The 23805-nt window shown below is 49.9% G+C and overlaps 2 protein-coding genes across 2 annotated transcripts; both read left to right on the top strand.

Annotated features, from left to right (window-relative positions):
* The first annotated feature begins 7213 nt into the window (after positions 1–7213).
* On the top strand, positions 7214–8382 carry LOC8028442. The gene has a single exon (XM_002399350.5). The coding sequence runs from the start codon at positions 7214–7216 to the stop codon at positions 8354–8356; it is 1143 nt and encodes a 380-aa protein (XP_002399391.3). The 3' UTR covers positions 8357–8382.
* Positions 8383–8519: 137 nt separating this feature from the next.
* On the top strand, positions 8520–11069 carry LOC8028443 (piwi-like protein 1). Its single transcript, XM_002399349.5, has one exon. It carries the CDS (start codon positions 8520–8522, stop codon positions 11067–11069), a length of 2550 nt encoding a protein of 849 aa, XP_002399390.3.
* The last annotated feature ends 12736 nt before the right edge of the window (positions 11070–23805 follow it).

The following is a 23805-nucleotide window of genomic DNA, read 5'->3' as shown; positions in this document are numbered from 1 at the left end:
GTTAGATATTAATTTTCTCTCTCAGACCACAATCCACCACCTGCCAGGCTACATATTTGTATCTTATCAAATGATAATTCGGGCTTGCAATAGAAAGCGGATCTACACCAAACGTATGCGCGTCGCAGTCTCCGAAGCTCAAAATGACATGTTCCGACACGAAAAAAACTTTTTTTTAATAACAAAAAAAAAAAAAAAGAGAAGAACGTGCCAGATATTAAACTGTTTGCTAGGACCACAGTACAGCACCTACCAGGCTACACACTAGGCAGCATTTGTAATTTATCAAGTGATAACCGTAGCTTCCTTATACCCCGTTCACACGGCAAGCATAAAGGTACCTTTAACATAGGTCCCTTTGCAATCGGCAAATCAGCCCACGCTCTTGGGTCGCGAGCACACGCCACGCGCGGAGGATCGCGAACTGATTCGCCGCTGGGCATAAAGGTCCCTTAGCTAGAGGTACCTTTATGGTCGTGTGAATGGGGTATCTTCCGGCTCTATAAATATACTCACAAACACAATAAAAAAGTGCGTTAAACGCTACAGAAAAAAAGTGACTCGTTACTGGTAACGCCGTCACTTGTAACGCGTTACCACAAACACTGCCTCCAACGTAGGCAGCGCCGTCTCGCGGCGCACACGGGCGTTAGAAGAGGAGGAATTGACGACGGTCCCAGGGAGTACTTCCGACAGGCATAGAGTATACAGAAGACATTGAACATACACGCCCTCTCAAATTTGAGATGGTGCGTGTTCGTTTGCCTTTTCGTCTTATTATTATCTTCAGTCTCGGTGATATTTTCTTCTTTTTTTTTTTTTTTTGTTATGGAGTTAATACACCAGCTTGCCTGCACATTTTCACTATTTTCACTTCGGCGTCCTTCCCGTTCTTCCTCTCTCCTGTCTGGTTGTTCGGGGTTTTCTCACGGTATCGGTCTGTAGCTCGGTCGGATAGCTGTACAATATGTGGGGTTTCTTTACGGGGGAGGTCCCTCTATACTAATAATCGCCGCCCGATCGGTATACCTTCCGCCCGTCACCCAGGGAGTTACACACTGCAACGAGAAGACAGCGAATGGGTTTACTGTACCTCTCGATTGCCCGTCGTCGAGAGCCGGTAGTCCAGGCCCGCCGACCTTTGTTGTCGCCCGTCGATCAGAGCTCACAGTCGGGGTCCGTGTCCAGGCCTGCGGATCGCCTTTCCCACGCCAGCGCTGCGTAGGCTGGCTGTCCCGGGCTATCAATGCCCGAGTCTCGCTGCGGAACCACCTCGGGATCGTCATAGCCCAGGTCATACGGCCCGGGCTCGCCGTTTCCACCGGTCTTGCTCCAGACCTCGCTGGTGGACCGCTCCGGGGTTCGTTATGGGCCAGGCTAGGCAGCCCCGGCTCCGTCGTTCTTTGTCCAGCTTCCAGCCTCGCTCAGCTCGCAATGTCTCGTGCCAGCTCGTGTCTTCTCCGCCGGCCGCCTGTCACGTGCTCTCTGCCTCGTCCTTCAATCTCGGCTCCCACACTCTCCCCCCCCTCAAGGCCCGGACTTCGGGGGACTTCATGGGCTTCAGGGAGCCGGGGAGCTTCATGGGCGGCCGCTGTTGCTGTTGCTGGAGTGGCCACGTTGCAGCGTCCGAAAGCGGCGTAGGTGGTGGTGGCTAGCGAAGCCGGCAGACAATGCCGACCTGTCTGTCGCTCGCTGTCCCACTCACCGCGATGCAGCGGGGGGCTTGCTCTAAGCTGGTCCGGCCGACGCAGACGGACTTGCCCCGTTCCGCTTAGAGGTCACAGCGGGCTTAGAACTGCCCGCCTGAACCGTTCGTCAGGCCGAACAACTGTCAGCCACCCTGAGTACTTGGGAAAACGAATGGGCCCGTCTTCCCTCCCGGTGGGCTTCATAAGTTACGCCGTCTATGGCCGTCTTTCCAGGAAGCTACTCTGCGCAGAACAAAGTGTTAAAACAACACACAACGAACAAATACTCTGCCGCAGATTGTGGCAGGGACCATAGTCTCCACCGCCAAATTGCTTGCCGACGGGTTCGTGTACCATGCGGCCAACTCAGCAAGTCTGCATTCCACAGCTCGCTCGTGGGTTGCCAAGAACAGGGGATTTCTTGTGTCCTACCGCAACCTCATGCTATGCGTCTTCCCCATCGCGACGACGGTAGTATCCTTTCAAGTCAGCGATGTGAACCGGGCAAGCCTCCTCGTTTGTATCTCGCCGAGTAAGCCTAGAAGTAAGACACGACGCTCGCGTCTTTATACCTCGGGTGCCCTTCTCATCTCGGAGCAAGCGATGCGGCAAAACCACTAGCTGCGTTGCTCAAAGCGTGAGTTTCCTTCAGAACAGGTAACGATGGCATAAACCTAGTCCATCTTTTGCGCAAGCGAAGGGATCCAAAGCCTGTGGCGGGATGACCAAATACCATACCCGCAATTCCGCAACGGCTACATATACCATGTGCTACTCGATGTAAACGTCAGCGTCCCATTCCGTCCACGTGCATACGAGCTCTAGGGACTGCTCGGTCCTCGGAGGGGGCGGTAGCTCAGCGAGCAAGCCCGCTTAAACCGTTCACGCCTCAAGGCAAGCTGGACAACTACAAGCCACCTAAATGTCTACCGCCTCATCCCCGGCCAGGTCATGACGCGACATAACTTATTAAAAGTCTTGCTGTCACTGCCACGACCGGCCAGAGTGAAGTCGAGAAATTATCCTATAAAACATTTCGTAGCTTTCTCGGAACGACCCCCCTCAAGGGAGAGTCGTCCCTCTGCCCTTCGTCGGTTGTTGGAGTGACGCGAAACAACTAGCCGTCTTGGCCCAGCGGTTACAAATCATACTGCTCCTTAACTCGCCTGCCAGCTTTCCCGGTGTCAACTGCAATTTACGCCAGTTTACCCAACACCCGCTGACAATCTCGACCGCCAGTGTTCCCGGTGTCGACTGCAATTCCCGCAATCTTTCCGACACCCACTGACAAAACCCCATCTGCACCCCGGGCCTCGACAAGCGCTTGCTTGCCTACCGCATCACTCCAAGCCTAAATCCTAAATATGGAATAAGTCCCGGCTGTGTTCCCTCCTGCCAGTCGCTATCCTGCCTTCCAGCGAACATGCCGTGGCTCTCCTCTGCCTCCGAAGACGACTTTCTTACATCTTAACCGCGCTCCTCGTGTTCCCCCCGGTTGGGTCACCTCCTGCCAACCACTATTCTGGGGTACCCGAGAACGCGCGTCCGCAACCTCGTCCTTCGAGACCTTTAAGTACTCGATTCGAGGAGACACCTGCTGAGCTCTGCTTTGAGACAAGTCACCATAATTCCAACATACTTTGTCTCAACGGGCATCGTTAGCGTTAGTGAACAACCCGCTCAACGAATCCATGGGACTCTCTGGGGACGACTAGAAGCAGAGGCGTACCGAACGGGCCCCACGTTGGGCGCCATTTTAATGTGGGGTTTCTTTACGGGGGAGGTCCCTCTATACTAATAATCGCCGCCCGATCGGTATACCTTCCGCCCGTCACCCAGGGAGTTACACACTGCAACGAGAAGACAGCGAATGGGTTTACTGTACCTCTCGATTGCCCGTCGTCGAGAGCCGGTAGTCCAGGCCCGCCGACCTTTGTTGTCGCCCGTCGATCAGAGCTCACAGTCGGGGTCCGTGTCCAGGCCTGCGGATCGCCTTTCCCACGCCAGCGCTGCGTAGGCTGGCTGTCCCGGGCTATCAATGCCCGAGTCTCGCTGCGGAACCACCCCGGGATCGTCATAGCCCAGGTCATATGGCCCGGGCTCGCCGTTTCCACCGGTCTTGCTCCAGACCTCGCTGGTAAACCGCTCCGGGGTTCGTTATGGGCCAGGCTAGGCAGCCCCGGCTCCGTCCTTCTTTGTCCAGATTCCAGCCTCGCTCAGCTCGCAATGTCTCGTGCCAGCTCGTGTCTTCTCCGCCGGCCGCCTGTCACGTGCTCTCTGCCTCGTCCTTCAATCTCGGCTCCCACAAATATAATGTAGTATAGGGCTGTATGCTACATATCAAACAATGCACTGTACTGGGGTGCCTTCATGTGCGTTTCACTCAGGGTGATAACTACGGTGCCTCGATGTCCTTCTGTTTAGGGTGATGCCACCCTTTCTAGTACCCGATGCACGCGCTCACGGGGAAAATACAAAGAAATTGACGAAAACACAATGTCGCCATAACACAGTCAGCGCCAACGTTGGTCAGCGCCACTAACGCGTGCAGGGACACGCTCTTTCACGCGCTTCTGAACAAACAAGAAAAATAAAAGCGTGGGACAAAATGGCGAGATGTACTAGAACACTTCGGTAGTGTTGGGACCGGAGCGGCTCATTGACAGTTCGTGGCGGCGCTGTAGTCGAGTTATCCGGAAAAAATCGCGCAGCCCGCCTTTTTTTTTTTTTTCACTTTTTCACGTTTCACCTTATGTTGTACCGCAGCGAAGGCTAGAAGCGCCAACTCATAGCGCTGGCAGCTGCCCTTGGTGCACGAGAGCTTGTGCCGCCGAAATGTGCAAGGAGCTCGCGCATGTAGCCTTTCCTGCGGTAAGACACTTCACACAGGCGCCAGAATACAGCCGCCATTGCTGACCTTCTCTTGTTTTACCGAGATACCGAGCCACTGAAATTGGTGAGGACGAGCTTCCACAAAAGCCAATGCTGGGGAGAAAGACAGAATGAAATCTAAGATGGCAATAACCTGGCCTAGCTGCTATGGTAATAATGAAGTGAAGTAAACGTAATAAGAGGAAACAAAAACTGAAGGTCAGTTATGGCGGTGCCCATGCACAGCTGCTACAAAGCGCCTTATGAAAATATCGGTAATTTCAAATTTTTTTTAATATTTGCGGTAGGCAAAGGGTGAATAAACAAGTTAACTAACAGATTTTGGTTAATTAATAAACATTGCAACGGTTATTCGCCCATTTATTGTCCACCGAGCCCTACAGATATAACGAAAGACGGCATCCACATATCTGCCACATTCTTTTTTTGTAAAATATGTGAAGTTCTCCAAAGAAGAAAACAAAAACACCCTCTATGTCTGCGTGAACCAGATATACGTCCCCTGTGGAACCATGGGTGTTTCCCTTCGAATACCCAGCTCAGGCGAGACTTACCTGGTTGTCAGAAAGCAGCTCTTGGTTAAATGTATTGTTATGAGCGTGTGGGTTTCAGATGGTTTACGCTCACGAGGAAAATGCGCTGCATATTGTAACCATGTATGCGCTGCACATTGTAACCATTATTTCAATGTCGTGCTGTAAACTATTACAACCTTTTCCTTGCCTGATCTACGTGTGCTCATGTTTTCTGCTCAAAATGATGTAAAATAGTTGCTTGTTTTCTTTGAATATTATAAAGCATTACCTTTCAGCCCACGTTGTCTCAGTTTTTGAACTTAAGTTCACTATTAAAACGCGTGATTAAAATTGTCACGGCTTATAAGCCATTTCTTACAAGTAAACGTAGGGTGGCCCTCGGATGGTCCCGGCAGCCACGAAGAAATAAAAGATTCTCACCCCTTTCCGACCGTCGCTTGGGTGGTTCGTCGCATAAATGAACACAAGAATGAGTGACAAGTGAAGCGAGCTGATTAAGGTCAAGAAAAAGAAGACGGACAGAAAAGAAGACAGAGAAGTTAACCTGGGGTATTAAAAACATACTAAAACAATCTCGGACTTTAGTATGTGCCGTTTCGTTCCATTAAAAATAAGATAGGAAAAAAAGTGTTAGCCCTTTCAAATATCTAATGTTCGGCCTTTGCGACAAAGGAAATGGGCATTTCATTTAAAATACTCACCATCCGACAAACCGTAATTCGCGGCTAATTCTACGCTGAAACAACTTGCAATCCGCTTCTTTAAAGTGGCAATTGTTTTTACGTAAAGGTAGGGTAATGTAGCTTGTACCGTCCAATACATTGAAGCATCATGTTGCTAACGATCGTGCCGCAGCGTAATTGATGCCGCGGTACGACCACTGGCAGGTCGTCGCTGTATCGGAAATCCTATGTGAACTCCACCAAAGCGGCACCAAAGATTCATATTTTCGCGCGTGCAGCCGCGCATGCGCACACCTTCTGGATAACGCGCCGGTGTCGACACCTGTCGCGATCAATACCACGCGCTTCAGGCGAGGCCCTGTTCTACCCAAGTATTCTAGTACACTTTACCCTAAGGAAAGTAAAGCCCCTCTATCCTGGGAACAGTGGCGCCATTCATTGTTGTGGAAATGCTCGAGACACGTGCCGCGCGCCAGTTCTGCGAAAAACATGGCGTCCGAAATCCAGGTCAGTGCCGAGCTGTGCCGCCATGATCTTGCCAACGGTTGCAGGTTGCACGTGCCTCGTGCATCGACGCATTTTGCTCTACTTTTAAAACATGAATGGGCTCTAGAGCAAAGCGCACATGAAGGCACCATAACATTCTTCGTAGCACCGGACGCCGACTCCGCGCGCTTTTGAAAAAAAAAAAAAAAAATTGCCGGTAGCAAAATGCCTCAGTATCACTGTCGATGCCGAGCCCGTGCCGCGAGACGCCCTTGCTCACGCTCAGAAACAACACATAAAACACAATTTTTAAAAAAAGTCGGGAACAAATGCTTAAATGTCTTCACACTAAGCAAAACGCACACGATTGCACCGTAGAGTATAATACGTATCGCATCGGACATTATGTACACCGCATAAAATGTATAATATTCCAAATTCCGACCGAGGCCCATTTAAGCAAGAATGTTTGTGGGAAAGATCAATGTGCGCGATGTCCACTCGTATGTGCATACAAACGCTCCCCTTGCACTGCAATAAAACGGCGTCGACAACGAACAGTTCCCGGTGCTCCAGCCGCGGCCTGCCGCTCCGGCAATGCGCGGCAGTGCGGTCCCCAACAGGCAACGGAAACGCCTGACACGTACTACGAGAGAAACCGGCGTCCGACGTGCTGCGCTCTCGCTCACTGGAGGCGGCCCTCAACCCGGCACACAGATGTTTCCCCAGGACCGGCATCACACATGAGCACTGCGGGCGCACACGCAGAGATTCGCATGTGTGCGCAGGCGACGGCGTCCCTGTCGTCGCTTATCGGAGTCAGGGCCAGCTCCCGAGCGAGCCTTATCGGGCCCACACTCGAGTCCGTATCGCGACGCACTGCCAGATAGAAGGCTGTCTCGAGCATCGTCCGCACGACCGACGAGCCATGGAGCGGGCCCGGGCGTCTCCCGAACCGTCGCGGATCCCCGTGTTTCGAAGCGGGCAGGACAGCGGACCGTGGCAGCTGCTCGAGTCCAAGCTAAAGCGACTCGACGAGCAGCAGCCGGCAAAGCCGGACCCGTACGCGCGGCTGCTGGCCGGCATCTGCAAGGACAGCGTGCTCCTCCTCAAGCAGCTACAGACCAGCGCGGACAGCCTGCGGACCGAGAGCGCCGGGCTCAAGCAGCAGCTCAGGAAGGCGCAGCAGCGGATCGACGAGCTCGGCGCAGCGGACACTCAACTGCGGGACCTACGCGCCGACTTGGCGCGGCTCGACGCCAGGAGCGACGCGTCTTTCGAGGAGCTACGCGGCCAACTGCGCGCCCTGGGAGACAAGCAGAGCGAGCAGGCCCGCATGTTGGACCGGATTCCCGACGCCCAAGAGCTGAGCCGGCAAGTCCGCCATGACGTGGCTGCTGACCGAGACTCGGCGCTTTCCCGACTCGAAGCGGAGCTGGAGAAGACGTCCAGCGAGACCGGGAAGCAGGCGGAGGAGCTGCGGACGGAGCTGCGCATGCTGGCGGACCGGCTGGTCCCTCTGGAGTCCCTGCACCAGGTGGCCGAGGTCCGGCAGCAACTTCTGGACGAGGCCGAGCTGGCAGGCGCGCAGCGAAGCTTTCAAGAGCTGCAGCTGCTCCGCGGCGTGCGGGAGGCCCCCTTCCGCTGGCAGCTGGCAGGCTACCAGAGACTCCGCGAGCAGGCGCGTCGTGAGGGCCAACTACGCTTGTACAGTCGGCCGTTCGGCATCGAGCGGGAGGGAGCCGTCCGCTGTGTGCTCCGGCTGGCAGCGAGCGTCGGGGTACCGGCGGGCCAAGAGGGGGGCGACGCCGTTCAGATCGGGCTCGAGCTGCTCCACTCGGCCAAGCTGAGCAAGAAGTTCGACTTCTGCCTGCGGCTGCTGGACCGCTCCGGTCAGGACAGGCACCTGGTGAAGACCTTCTCGTCGTCCGAGCTGATCGTGCCTCGCTACTGGTTCTCTCGGCCGGCATCGGGGCTGGTCAGCTTCGCGCTGCTCGTCTCCGAACAGAGGTTGCTCAGGGAGGGACTGCTCTTCAAGGACACGCTTTCCGTCGAGGTGGGCATTTTGTGAAGAACAATAAACGAATGAATACCTTCCTTTCTGAGACTCAACCGCGCCCCTCCAATGCGTCCCGCGTGCCGGAGCGTTTCTGCTGTGGCGCGCGCTGCACGTGGCCCCTTCAATCGAACACGTCCTCCAAAGTAAGTTGGTCGAGCGTTCCAAATAGCGTGCGATGGAGCCCGAAGATTGTGGAGCGGGTCGCGCAAGGGGACGATCTCGAGGTCGTCGGAAGTTGCTGGCCGGCTCCCTGGGCGACCACGAGTCGCAGCGGAGGCCTGGCGGCCTCACCCAGCAACTGCGGCAGCTGTCGTTGGAGCCTTCGGGACCATTCGAGTCGGGCGACTCAAGCCCCGAGACCGACGTCACCGGGTGCGGCCGAGGCGCTCGCCGGAAGCCTCGCAACGAGTTGTCGATGCTGGCGACCCGACCGATCCACGTAACTGACAAGACCGGCACCACGGGCCGTCCAATCAGGTTGGTGGCCAACTACTTCCGGCTGCTGTCGTTGCCTCAGTGCTGCGTGCACCAGTACCACGTAGACTTTGTCCCGAGCGTCGAGTCGAGCAGAATGCGGCGTGCCTTAGTAGGCGACCACCGCGAACAGTTCGGCCGTTGCTACGTGTTCGATGGGATGTCTGACCTGAAGACGCCGAGCCGGCTAGAGCAGGAGGTGACGGAGCTGTGGTCACGGAGGCGTAGCGACGGAGAACAGGTATGCATTCGCGTTAAAAGGGTCCAGGAGCTGGCGCCAAACAACCCGGACCTGCTGCGACTCTTCAACACGCAGATGCGCCGAAACCTGGAGCACCTAGACTTTGTGCAAATCAATCGGCACTACTTTGACAAGCGGGCTGTGTCTGCCATTCCCCAGCATGGACTCGAACTTTGGCAGGGCCTTGTGACGGCCATTGGGCAGCATGAGACCGGAGTTATGATGGTAACAGACACGGTCCACAAGGTGCTGCGCCGCGACACTGTCCTCGACTTGCTCATACAGATCTCGGCGACAGCGCCCACGGGCTACCGCGAGGAAGCCATCCGCCGCGTGGCCGGGGCTATCGTCATGACGCCGTACAACAACAAGACGTACCGCGTGGACGACATCGACTGGGACCAGAACCCACAATGCAGCTTCGACACCAAGGAGGGACCCAAGACGTACGTGCAGTACTACCGCGCCCAGTACGAGAAGCGCATTCGAGACCCGAACCAGCCGCTGCTCGTGTGCCGACCGCGCGAGAAAGACTTGCGGGTCGGACGTACGCACAACATCTACCTGGTGCCTGAGCTCTGCGTGCTCACGGGACTCACGGACGAAATGCGCGCCAACGTGGCCGTCATGCGGGACTTGGCCCAGCACACCCGCGTCGAGCCGCCGCGTCGCGTCCGCAACTTGCTCGACTTCATCGGGCGCGTCAACGGCGACTCCAGCGTGAGCCACGAGATGCACCAGTGGGGGCTGCAGTTCGACGGCCAGCTGGTGAGCATCGACGCCCGCGTTATGCCGCCCGAGTGGGTCATCCAGGGCACCCAGAACTACCGGTACGGCGCCAACACGGCCGACTTCTCGCGCGAGATGCGCGACAAGCGAATGCACGTGGCCATCAAGCTCGACTCCTGGATTGTCATCTGCCCTAAGAGGGACGAGCAGAATTGCGCAGAGTTCGTGCGCAGCCTAATGAGTGTCTGCCCTCCCATGGGTCTGCGGGTCACCGAGCCGCGTCTGCTCGAGCTGGAAGACGACCGGGCCGGCAGCTACGTCCGCGCGCTTCAGCAGCTCAGCGGCCTGCAGCTGGCTCTTGTGATCCTGCCCAACAACCGGAAAGACCGCTATGACATGATCAAGAAGCACGCGTGCGTTGACCTGGGCCTGCAGACGCAGGTGCTGCTCAGCCGGACCATCGGGAACCGAAAGAACGTGCGCTCGGTGGCCACCAAGGTGGCAATCCAGCTCAACTGCAAGCTGGGCGGACAGGCCTGGTGCCTTGAGATCCCGCTGGCGTCCACCATGGTCATCGGCTACGACACGTACCACGACTCAAGTCAGCGCGGCCGCTCGGCGGGGGCCTTTGTGGCCAGCCTGAACAGGACCTTCACGCGCTGGTTCTCCCGGGCGTCCTTCCACGCCAGCCACCAGGAGCTGGGCAACTCGCTGGCCATCCATCTCCAGGACGCTCTCAGGCAGTACGGCTGCGAGAACGGCGGCGCCGTGCCCGAGCGCATCCTCTTCTTCCGAGACGGTGTCTCGGACGGCCAGATTCCCCAGGTCCGCGAGTGGGAGATCAATCAGATCGTGGCGTCGCTGGACGCGCTCTTCCCGGGCAAGGATCACAAGCTGGCGTTCGTGGTGGTCACCAAGCGCATCTCGACGCGCCTGTTTGCCGTGACCAGCTCGGGCGGCTACGCCAACCCCCCGCCGGGCACCGTGGTCGACTCGGAGGTGACACGGCCCGAGCGCTACGACTTCTTCCTGGTGTCGCAAAGCGTGCGCCAGGGGACAGTGGCGCCCACGCACTACAACGTCATCTACGACACCACGGGCCTGAAGCCCGACCACATGCAGCGGCTCTCGTACAAGCTGACGCACCTGTACTTCAACTGGCCGGGCACCATTCGGGTGCCCGCGCCCTGCCAGTACGCACACAAGCTGGCTTTCCTCGCAGGCCAGTCGTTGCACACGGAGCACCACGTCCAGCTAGCCAACACTCTTTTCTACCTGTGAAATAAAAGCCCTTTGTCTCAGCCAGACTTCTACGTAATCCGTTACAAGTAACGAAATTACTTGTAATCCCTCAGATTTGTCAGTAATTTAGTAACGGAATAATTACATATTTTCTAGAGTAATTGTAAAGTAATTGCCTTACATTTTTTGCGTAACAGATTCCTTGCAATCCGTTATTTCCCCCCTCCTTTCTAAAGAAAGGGTCGTTTTTATTTTGGTGAAGTGGAGCGGGGTGACACTGTCACGCGAAATGACCAGCGCAAAGGGAGGCTTGGCCTTCTTCAGTTCCGCAAAGCCTTTTTTTTGCAACACCAAGACCCTGAATGTATTTTTTTTTAGAAATGTAGAAATGCCAGTTTTTAGAAAAAACTGGCATTTCTACAACAAAAAGAAAAAAAAAGGGGGGGGGGGGCAAGTTATATCTGCTTTCTTTAGTTCCTTTGTTGTTTTTTTTGCGATCGAAGACGGGGAGAGGAGGGCGCCAAGTGATTGTGTGTTTCTTCGAGAAGCTCGAGGCGGTAAGTGAACAGACAAGAATTAACAATGTCCTTCTCGGTTATAGTGACTACGGCCATTTTTATAATGTCACAAAACGAGACAACGCTCCGTCTTCCCTAAAATCCACTAAAGGAGATGTGATAATATGTAACGGTGTTATTGCCACAAGCATCCTCGTTCGTTGCTGCACATTTAGCATCTTCTCTTAGAAAGCAGAATGTATTTTTTTTCTGCTTCTTTTACCTTATTTGACCCTGTTTTAAAAGCTACTTACTTTTTTGTAGTCCAACTTCTAGGGTTGCTCCACTTTATTTGGGAATTCCAGCCAGGTTATCTGCCTCTCAGTCACCCCTTTTGTGAGTCAGCTTGTTGCGAGCCCTTCGAGAATGGTAAGTCTTCCTTCCTTCTTCCTGTTTCTACCCCAGCAGGACGCATCTTATCTCTAGCAGATATTTTTAAAAATAAAACCCGATGGTTGCTGACGTACACGTGATATTCTGGGCTTGAGGAGAGAGTGAAACTCGTGAGTGGGCAATAGCGCGGCTTACTTAGTACTCTGCCCTTCGCTGCCCGTGACGTCAGCGGACGTCTATCTGGAGAACACCGGAGTAAACTGCCGTCGGTAAGTGGTCCGTGCATTTTTGAATGGCCCCAAGAAAGGTATACACGACAAACGTGCATTTACATTTCCTTATTTTAACCGACGTTTTAATTATTTGTTGTTAAAACTGTCTCTTTTCGATTACTTATATTCATATACTAGAAACTTTTTTTTTTATTCACCAATGTCTCAACCGCGGCTCGACCTGTTCAGAACCAAAGGAAGAAGAATATCGAGCCAAATCTTATTTTGTTATTTAATTATCACCTTACTGTTACAACAATGTTTTGCTATTGTCTGGCAATATATGACGGTATTGCAAGATGTTCATACATCAGTTCTTATTCTAGTTTTGGCTCGATGTATGATGACTTCTACAGCTTCACGATTTTGACAATGGAGAATTTCAGTAGATCGGTCCGATGACTCCGATAGCGATTCCCGATACTTTGCCACCGCCTTTGCGCATGCGTTATATCGTTATCGGGTATCGTTATCGGGAGTATTAAAGGTATCAGAACGATCTACTAAAACTCTCGAATATCAGGCAACGGCTGCAACGAGGAAGCTTGGCTCTATCTTTGAGGTAAATAGTACTTCCATTGCTTCGCTGAAGAGGCTCAATGCTCAGCATAAAACATTCGTGAGGCACACTATGGCACTCCCATCCAGTGCCTCAGTTCAAAGGGTGTTCAGCGTAGCAGTCGACATCTTCAGTAAGAAATAACGCAAAATGTCTCACGAGATTTTCGAGAGCCAGCTGTTCCTCAACACAATCAAGGTCAATAAATGGAAAAGGTGGCAACATTAACAACTTGAATAGTCTTCTCCTGTTTGTTTCTTACTTGAGGACAATGATGTTAAAAGTAACGCAACGAAAGTAACGGATTACTTTTTGTGGTAACGGTCGCTTACTTTTATAGGAGAGTAGTTGTAATTGTAATAAATTACAATTTAGCCTCGAGTAATTGTAAATGTAATTTCTTACTATTTTTCAGTAACGTGTGCAAGTCTGGTCTCAGCGTCCGAAATCGGGAAGGTTCCTCTGCTTACCTCTCATAAGCTAGAACACGAATTATGAAGTAGGCAGCACCGTTTTCTTGCGTCACATTACGAAAGCTTACGTCTGCTTACGACGAGATCAAGGGCGAGTTCCCATGGCGCCCAAGCGACACAAAGCTCGTAGTAACGTAAATGGGCATTCACACCAGGGACGCTTCTCTGAAATGGATGTGGGTGACGTCAGTGGTCGGCGGAACCAGTGGAACCCCGATTTCAGCATTCATACGAACGGCAGGGGGCCGAGAGGAATGTTAGTGTTAGCAAACGCATTTAGCAATCGCACACTCGACAATAGGGACGCGCTGATGAGAGTAGAAAAATGGAGACACTAAAGGGCAATACGCGATTATGGCAGCAGCGATGTAGACCACGACCAACTGCTTCCTGCTTAAAGAAAGATCCTTCTTCAGTGGGTGGATGCACCGCAAAGGACGCGGAATAAAAAACCGGTTGTACGAGGAGCGGCTTGAGATATCGAAGAATCCTCCGGGTGCCTCGAACAACATGTGGAGCAGAGCAAGCCACAGCAGGTTAGGCGTTTCCGATACCCCCGCCGGCATCTCGCCAATCTCGCTAAGCAAAACCTGTAAAGCTGCCGGACACGCGAATAAAATACCGCCGATTGCAAAGAGATCCCACGCAGAGGAAGGGAGCGTTTGCGCAGCCCGAGCCAAAGTTGACGTCGACATTCCCCTGGGATGTCGACGTCAGCGCGGCTCCGCACAAAAGCGTGACGTAACCTCGTTATGCGCATCGCGGGGAGCGACGGGAGGGATTTTTGCCCCGTAGGAAAATTCAGGAATTTGGTTCGGTTCAACTTTTTCTTATGGACTCTGACGAAAGTTTACGTGGGACCAACGGGAGGCGAGGGAGCGCAGCATTTGCTCATGCGTTCAGGGCTCCGAGACCAGCTCGACAAAATGGCGACGGCGAGCGAGGCGGCGAAGACTCTTCGACGCCGACAATGGAAATACTCTTCTTTTATATCTCCAACTGGGTGGTGAAACCCGCGGAACGTTTATCGTGAACGGGGAAGAAATCGTTCTCGACAGGGACGCCGTCGCCGAGCGAGTTTTAACGGCGAGCTTCCACAGTTCTTTTGCAACGTGCACTCCGCACCGTCGAGATTGCTGGTCTTAGCAGCTCAAATATGGCGTCCTATGAATACTCTCCATAGGCGCCCAAGCAACGTTACTACCCGATTAGGCCAATTAGGCGACGTAGTTTTCAACTCGCTGCCCGACGAGTTCTTGTAGTACATTGGAGCCATCGTACGATGTACTCGATACTAGCACCGCTATACTGCCGTGGAGACATCCCGTGACGGCGCGGTACTTCGACGCACACAGCGTCGGAGTCGTCGTGCACCTGCATTTTCAAGGAAAATTGCACACAATTTGGCTAGAAATCATTTCATCACGCATTCAGATGGAAATTCCACTTTCATTAATTCGGCGGTGATTCCGTCATGAAAGTTCCCGCCGATCCATGTTCCCAGCAGCAACGGTTCCAGAGGAAAAACCAGACTTGTACGTAGTTCAACTACTCTACTCAAGTTACTGTAGTTTAATTACTTTTCTTACTTTTCTGAGTAGTTTAGTAACTTTCAATTACATTTTTATTTCGGTAATTAGTAGTTTACTTTAATTACTTTTTTGAGTAACTTCTACTTAAGTTACAAATTACTTTCGAATTTTAGTGGTTGTTTTACAACATTCCTGCACAAAGGAGATTAGATGTTTGAAGATCAGCTGATATTTGGAAAGAGGGGAAGCATGTGGCGTAGGAAAAGGGGGGGAGAAGAAAATTGTTTGTAGGGTCCGAAACTTTCCCAAAAGTTTCACAACCCCCCCCCCCCCCCCCCCTTCCTGCAACAACACTGCTACGAGGCGCGGGGAGCGAACAAACACGACGCAAGAGAGGCCGAGTAACTGCGGGACTTGCGCCGAAGACTGGCGTTCCTTTGTATCCCGAAGCTCAAGGAGACTCGACCCTTTTTAAGAAAGGGCTGGTCCCCGCTTCTCCCCAACGTAGAAACTCTCGCCCACTATAGGAGGTGCACACACTGCATCCTCACTCAAGGGAGGCAACAAAATGCAGCAAAGAAAGGGTAAAAGCACAGGCGAGCTGGTGAAGAACTTCCATCGTAAACCGGAGACACGGAAAAATAAAAAAACGGACAAAACAACAACAAGTCTCGAACACAGCTTCTAGTTTATTTGAACACCTCCGCTCTTATATATACACAACAACCCTCCTCTCCAAAGGTCGACACACCTCCTCTCCACTCCATCAACGACATCTCAAACTGAACCAATGACACATGCTACCTCCCTTCCTTTCATACCAACCAAAAACTGACCCCTTTCCAATCCAAGAAACAGGCACTCAAACCCTGCTAACAATGAAAACACCCCCCCCCCCCCCCCCACAAAAAAAAAAAAAAAAAAAAAAAGATAAGTTTTACGGAACCGACCAGCCACAACTGATAACAGGCCTATCGAACAGACACGGTGTTAGCATTCAACCACCCCTCAAAAAAAAAAAAAAAAAAAAAAATTAAAATTTAATTTTTTTTTTTTTTTTTTTTTTGAGGGGTGGTTGAATGCTAACACCGTGTCTGTTCGATAGGCCTGTTATCAGTTGTGGCTGGTCGGTTCCGTAAAACTTATCTTTTTTTCTTTTTTTTTTTTGGGGGGGGGGGGGGTGTTTTCATTGTTAGCAGGGTTTGAGTGCCTGTTTCTTGGATTGGAAAGGGGTCAGTTTTTGGTTGGTATGAAAGGAAGGGAGGTAGCATGTGTCATTGGTTCAGTTTGAGATGTCGTTGATGGAGTGGAGAGGAGGTGTGTCGACCTTTGGAGAGGAGGGTTGTTGTGTATATATATATTCGCGACTCCAGCGACCTATAGGGGGCGCCACCACCAAACAAACATGGCGGCTGAGTCCAGGTCGCGTCGGCTCGGCCGGGCCGCCTGAACAGGTGGCACGTTCAATTTAACCGATTTTATTTTGTTTAATGCCCAATTTTATAGGTATTTGAACTGAGACGGTTAAAGGAGCTGTGCAACGATATTCAATTGGAATGTTTTTCTCTCTACACGAGCTTACTGGCACACCTGGGACTCAAGGATTCTCACACGCAACGCCATTGGCCAAGAAACTCCTTCGTTGTGGTGTAATTTCAAGGACAAATGCGATCATTTTCATTCAATCTCTCCTTTGCAAAATTTGATGACGTAACTCGGGGATCGCAGTACACCCAAGTGACGATATTTGAATGCGGTTCATAGATTGGACCCGAGCATTGCGTGGGCACTCAACTTGGGCTCGTGACAATTGCTAGCTCGAGAAGCATTCGGGTTGTGACCCGTGTCCAATCGCTGCGACGACGACAACAGCCGAGCCATAACAATGTCTGGAACTCAGCGCGTGTCCTGCGCTTTGCCAACCCCAGCGCGTGGCTATGATCAACACTGGCGGCATATAATCGGCTCCAGATCACGTGGCCGCTTGTTCTGGCTGCGAGTTGAGGGGGTGAACGCTGCTCGTTTTTCTTTAATTTTTATTGGGACTTCTATTGCGTGGGGTGAAAAACGAACGCTTGTTTCATGGGTCATTAACGTTAGGGATCCGTTTTAAGCGGTATTTGCGCAAAGTACAAAAATTGTTGCATTGCTCCTTTAAGTGTAGCCGGTGCACATAAACTTGCAGAGCATAGTTTTGTTTTCCAATTGTGTTTTTTGTTCTTTTCATGTAAAACTTTCGTTTCGGAGATTTCGTTCGAAACCGAAACTATGGGATCTGGAGAGACGGTAATATACTAATCAGTTTAGATCATCTAAGGAAAGCGGCAATGAATGCAGAATTATCCCACCGACAGTAATTTTCAGCCAGCTCGCATGCCTCGATTATGCGACTTATCTGTCCGCGAAATCGAGCTTTTGTGCGTATGTGCGTTTAAGAAACAGCTTCAGTCGTATGCTCGGTCAACAACACAGGCTGCAGGAAAATTACGAAAATTAAGCACGCGCTTCTTGAGCCAACGAGCATGTTAACCCACCGGCACCCCACTAAGCAGCTGATACTCGTATTTCAATTCAGGTTTGAGTAGCAATCGAGAAGTCATTTTGACGAGCGGGTTATGTATTATATTACATACTATGGGGAAGTCCCACTAAAGCGATATTAGTATATTCTTCGGTTCGAAATATGAGCTTAGTTAACTAGCTATTATGTGAACTGCTGAATAAAAATATATTTGACAGACAGAGAGATACTAAGTTAAACTTTACCAAATGGTTCTAGCCAGTAGCACGGAGACGAATGCGGACAAACTGAAGAGTCTTCATTGGAGATTCACGCAGAATCTCTCTGCATTGAACTTGACTTCGAATCCTGAACGAAAAAAATTAGTATTTTTGTGGTCGTCGTGAGGCAATGTAGACGTATATTGCTGCTGGCTTAATTCGACGGAGGTATAATATAAATATTGGAGGCGCGATAGATCATAATGCCGTGACAGCTTCTGACGTTGCGAGACACGTCCCCCACCTTTTGAAAACAGATAATTTCCCTCATTGATCATTTGCAGCGAGCAGGTTTTCCTGAATCAAGTAATTGCGAAATCAGCCCAACTCCTTCAGAGTGGTCCAGAGGATTTTTCGGCGAAAAGCAGCCAAGATGAATAGCCAACGCACCGACCGGCGTGGGTGACTCAAACTTGAGGCTAATCAAACACAACCAAACTCAAGAAAAGCAGCTATCGAACCTTCCCATTCACTTGACTGCAGCATTGATGTTCCCTCCAGTGAAATGCCTGGTCTGTCGTCCTCCCACTGTTCTACATCCTCATAAAGAAACCCCGTATCAGTTACCAAGTAGTCGTCATTTTGAATGTGATTCGAGACAGACGAGAAATCAAAAGGTTTTCCGCGATTCCTCCCCATCCAAGAAATGGAAAACACGTGATGGACGGAAACAATCTACTGAGGTTTCGCCACACTAATGAATACTCAGGCAAACTTAAGAAATTTTCGGACCTTCGTGAAATTACACTGTTCTCCATTGCGCCGACAGCACGTGTCCGCGAAAGCCACCAGAGATGCTGAGGGGCGCGGAGCGACCTGGACCGGCTGGTTCCCGGTTTTCCCGCTTGGTGGCGTCCGTTTTGCTGGAGTCGCGAATAAGAGTGGAGGTGTTCAAATAAACTAGAAGCTGTGTTTGAGACTTGTTGTTGTTTTGTCCGTTTTTTTATTTTTCCGTGTCTCCGGTTTACGATGAAAATGCAGCACCTGCTCTGAAACTCACCTTCTGCTCCCGTAGTTTGTGCTGTACTCGAAGAATCGCATGCTCAAAGGCAGCGCAAAGATTGCCTTTTTGCGTTGTCTTTTCTGCCAAAACTCAGACTTTGGGGATCCTCAAAGATTCATAGATCGTTCAAAAAACCTGTAGTAATTCCCCCACCATTTTTATATAAAAAATAATACACAAGCAGTGTTGGAAAGTACTTTATGTACATGGTACTTAAAGTACTACTGTTTAGAAAAATTGTACTTCACTTGAAGTAATTTTTCGTTGCATGTACTTCTATTTTTCGAGGAATGTAAAGCTCCCAACCTCAATGTACATTCCTCCAATTTAAAAAAAAAAAAAAATTGCGGTATTGTTGTGTGAAAACGCGCTCTTTCGAGACGCTATCTGGTCATTTCTCTGAGTGAAGTAATGGCGGCTATAAGACCGAAACGAATAAGTGCCTTATAAGTTGATTGTGTGAAATAGCTCGTCAGCGAGAGTAAAACAACTACTCTGCGGCGACTTGACCTTATACTATATTTGCTTCCATTTCTGTAAAAACTGATGCGCCTCCGATTACCCCTGGAGCAACGCATACCAGTTAAAAAAAAAAAAAACAGTATAGGGAATGGAAGAGCATCATGAAAGATTGTGTTAAAAGTGCTTGTACTTTACCGTGAAATATATTGTATTTATATACGTTACTTCAAGTACATTGCACCCGGTGTACTTACTCCTTTCCTTGAAGTTCATAACCTTTCATTCACTTTGTACTTTAGTTCAAGTCCTTTTCAGATGTACTTTATGCAACACTGTAAACAAGCAAACATTGTCTAAAAAATCAAGCTCAAACAGTGCTAATCCTCAAAGTACAAATGACACATTCGCAGTACATCACTGACCAAACAAACAAGAAAGTAAAAAACAATTAGGCACGCAGAAGCAGAACCAGTTATTAATGCATTGCTGTTAACAAAAAAAAAAACAAGCCCATTCCTATTTGGCAAGCAAAATTTTGCTAACAGATCAAAACCTCCTCCACTTTCTTTTTACCATAAAAAAACATATAAAAGTAACTTCAAAAGTAATTCGCTACTTTTTTGCGGTAATTAGTAATTCACTCAATAACTTTCTATTTGAGTAATTTCTACTCTACTCAAATTACTTTTGACGTCAATACTCAGTAACTTAACTTAATTACTTTTTTTGAGGAACTTGTACATGTCTGGGAAAAACCACGCTAAACATCGCTCATCATCATCATCGCGTGCTACGCGACAAGCTAGACGCGTACTTACAAGACTCATGTTTTACCTTTGATTGATATCCACTTTCGGGAAGTATACCCAACACGAGGAAATGCGAACACAAACATTTGATGTATACTAATATATTTTCCAGTCTCTATAACTATTTTAATCAAACAAATGTGTCAGAAACAACGTAAACATACACACAGTAAGTAATGAAGATCTCCGTGGGCACTTTTTAAATGTAAAATAGCGTTAGCTTCATTAAACGTTTTTGCAGAGTTCGGTTTTTGTGTTTTTTTTTGTTTTTTTCTGTCAAGGCCTTGTATTTGGTCTTTTTTTGTTTTTGTTTTTTTGTATACGTTGCTGCTGCCGATGTAATCCAGGCCTAGTCAAGCTGTTTGTAACAGCTTTTTGTCTGGATTTCCCTCCAGACATTTCTGAAAAATAAAGCTTGATTGAGTGATTGTGCTGAATAGGTATTTCAGTGTTATGGAGTTAAGTACACTGTACTTAAAGTACTACCTTAAGTAGGCCTAGTAAACTTGTACTTAAAGTACTACTTTAAGTAGGCCTAGTAAACTTGTACTTCACTTCAAGTACATTCTCTGAGGGCGTACTTGTATTAACAAAATAGGTTGATGACCTAGTTGGTTGAACATCGTAAAAATATTAGCGCCAAAGACAAAGGACAAGGGAGGAGGGGACAAGCGCTTGTAGAGCACTGCACGGGCCCGGGCCAGCCCGAAAGCCCGAGCCCGGCCCGGCCCGCGGGCCGGGCTCGGGCCGGGTAGCACGTATTTTCTCGGGCCCGGGCCGGGCTCGGGCTTGAACAAAAAAGTTCTCGGGCCGCGCCGGCCCGGGCCGGCCCGGGCCGGCGCGGCCCGAGAACTTTTTTGTCTTTGTTTTGCCTGAGTAATCTTGTGCCGTAAATCATAAATTGTTGTTGATAGCAAGAAGTTTGCTCATTAATCTTTTAGGTTCATTAAATACCAAAAAAAAGCGAAGTGCAAATTCACTACAGCGTCGTTAAAAATAATAACTAAAAGACGTCTTGAAGCTAGAAAGCCTTCAAGCTTTTTCCGTGTGAGCGAGGGTTCAGTGTTATAAATTGTAAACAAAATAAAGTCCCAGTCATATGCTTGTCAACCTGTCTGATTCATCGCTCTCAAAAATATCTAGTTCACTATTAGGAAGGTTTAGAAAAACGTTCGCAAGCGCTTTGGGTACCGTAAAAATAGCGTTGCGATGTAAAACCTCTGGCGATGCTAATTTTAGCTTGCCCAAAGTGCTTGAGTACGTTATTCTAAGACTCCCTTATTGCACAGAGCGCGGCACTATATTAGTGCGAACAAGCGATTGTCGTGTTTTTATGTTTATCTCATAGAATCAAAACGCTGTTTTCAAAACTATTAGTGTCTTTAGAAGTGCTCATCTGGGCCACAGACTTAAGCGGTATACTTTGGTGCCTACTAAGACCATTTCGAAGTAAAATTCGAAAAAAGAGCCAACGTCGTGTTCGCGGTACCAGTGTCGCGCAGTGTACATAGTCCGTTCCGCGCTTGCACGTTTTGAGAACCATCCTGAAAAAAAAAAAAAAGAAAGAAAAACGTTTTAAGGGGTTAAGTAGGAATATATTAAACTTAAGCTTGCCTGAAAGGGTTGTATATTTTAGGAACGCGTTGACATGTAAAGCTACTTCAGAACATATTCTTAAACAGAAAAGGTGCGCAGACCAGGCTTAGAACGAGGGAGACTTTTTGCGAAGAGGTTGCGATGTGCAGGGCCTTATAAAAGTAGGTTGAAACGGGACGCGTTGAAACGCAAAGGGTGTTTCGGAAACTGGTTCAAATAAGAAGGACGTTTAGGGAATGGGTCGAAACAGGACAAATTCAATCGAGAAGGGCGTTTAGTGAACTGGTCGGAAACGGGACGGGTTCATATGGTAAGGGCGTTTAAAGAATGGGTCGAAACAGGACGAGCTTCAAATGGGGAGCTCGTTTCGGGAACGGGTCGAAACGGGACGGGTTCAAACGGCAATGGGTTGTTTCGGGCTACAGCCATCGGGCCGGGTCGGGCGGGGCCTAGAAATTAAAAATTTTGTCGGGCTCGGGCCGCGCCCGGGCCGTGTCTCTTCCGGGCCGGGTCGGGCCGGGCCTAGAAATTAAAAATTCTGTCGGGCTCGGGCCGGGCCCGGGTCGTGTCTCTACCGGGCCGGGTCGGGCCTAGAAATTCCGGCCCGTGCAGTGCTCTAAGCGCTTGTCCTGTCCTCCCTTGCCCTTTGTTTTTCGCGCTAATGCTTTTATGATGTTTATCTTGTAGTTACGTAAAGTATTTTTTTCAAGCGCTTTCCGAGCAAAGCACAACTCTGGCTTTCAAACTACATCCGCAAATTTGGTCTTGTTAAAATTTTGTCACAAAATGATGCTTCTCTCTCCGAAGAAATACTGGGAGAGGTATTCTACTCTCGAGAGAAACACGAGCAGACCACGCATCGTTCCGTTTGTTCTGGGGTCGGTTTTCCCGTAGCGTTTCGTACTCCAGCTACACCTCGATCAGTCAGCGCAAGTGAAGGAATTCAAAATATTGGGTATGGGCAATAAACGATAATGTAACACCTTACTCTGTGGTGCGGGAAAATAATAATAAAAAACTTTCAAGCAGAAGAAAAAGACAACGGAGGATAATGTTCCGTAATTTTTTCGCACCACAGTCTCACGTGTCACATTATGATTGTCATAAGCTCACCTGCACACTCATCCGTTACTTTCATTAAAGGGGCCATGAAACGAGTACTCTACTTTCGCTATATACTGCTCAGAATCTCTCCCTAACGTTAATAGCCGAATAAGCCTTGGTTTTTCTTTCTAAGCAGCGGAAGTCGGCAAATAAATTCGAAAAATATAAGCATCGTTCATCCCCTCAACTCTGAGTCAGAACAAGAGGGCACGTGGCCTGGTGCCTATCCTATGTCGCCAACGTCAATCCATAGCCACGCGCTGAGGTCGGCAAAGTAGAGCACACGTGCTGAGCTCCAGACACTGTTAGAGTTGGGTTATTCTCATCACCGCAGGGGTTGGACGCGAGCCACCACTCCAGTGTCCGCCGAGGCATTGATCGTTGCCCGTGTCCCACTAGAGCAGGGGTGGCCAGGCTGACCCGGCCTAAGAACCGCAAACCAAACCACGAAACTCCCAAGAGCCGCGGGGGGGAAGGGGGGGGGGGGGGAACTTTTTTTTTTTTTTTTTTTAGCGCAATAAACGAAACTTGAACTACTTTCAAATCTATCGGAGTCAAAAGCAGTCCAACTGTACATAAGGTAGCAGTATAGCACCAGACTATACTTCGTTTCATTTTATGTTGTACCGCAGCGAAGGCTAGAAGCGCGAGCTCATAGCGTTGGCAGCTGCTCTTAGTCGCGAGAGCTTGTGCCGCCGAGATGTGCCCCAGAGCAAGAAGCTCGCGCTTGTAGCCTTTTCTGCGGTACATCATAAGGTGAAACAGAGTATACCAAACCGCTACCTGTCTTTCGATTTAAAACGCGTGCCATTTCTTTTTTTGGGGAAGCACTCGTGTTACCAGGAGGGAGGCGGGGAAGTGGGGAGGTATGTGCAGTGTTGTACGGAACGGCGTTCCAAGGAACGGCGTTCCTGGAACGCGTTCCTTTTAGGAGGAACGAAGGAACGCCGCCGTTCCGTTTCACATCGGTGGAACTGGAACGGGAACTCGTTACATTTTTACGGGAACGGAAAGAGGAACGGCGTTCCTTTTTTTGTTTAGTGGGGTCATTTTTATACTATTTTTACGAGGGAAAATTTTAAAAGTATAAAAGCTATTTCATCATGAAGATATTGTTTTTAACTCCCTCACGTTTTGGTTACTTTTTTTAGGATTTATATTGTGTGGTCCTCGCTTAGTAACAGTCGGTTGCTGGAAAGTTAGGAGACATCAATGTTTTTTTTGTTTTTTTTTGAGTGCCCGAGACTGCGGTACAAAAAGCACAACGTTAGTCGCACGAAAAGACACAAAGAGG

The sequence above is a fragment of the Ixodes scapularis genome, unplaced genomic scaffold (genome assembly GCF_016920785.2).
Source record: "Ixodes scapularis isolate PalLabHiFi unplaced genomic scaffold, ASM1692078v2 PGA_scaffold8__174_contigs__length_109621045, whole genome shotgun sequence".
NCBI classification, from domain to species: Eukaryota; Metazoa; Arthropoda; class Arachnida; order Ixodida; family Ixodidae; genus Ixodes; species Ixodes scapularis.
The sequence above is the reverse complement of the archived record's forward strand: the minus strand, read 5'-3'. Positions and strand labels throughout refer to the sequence as shown.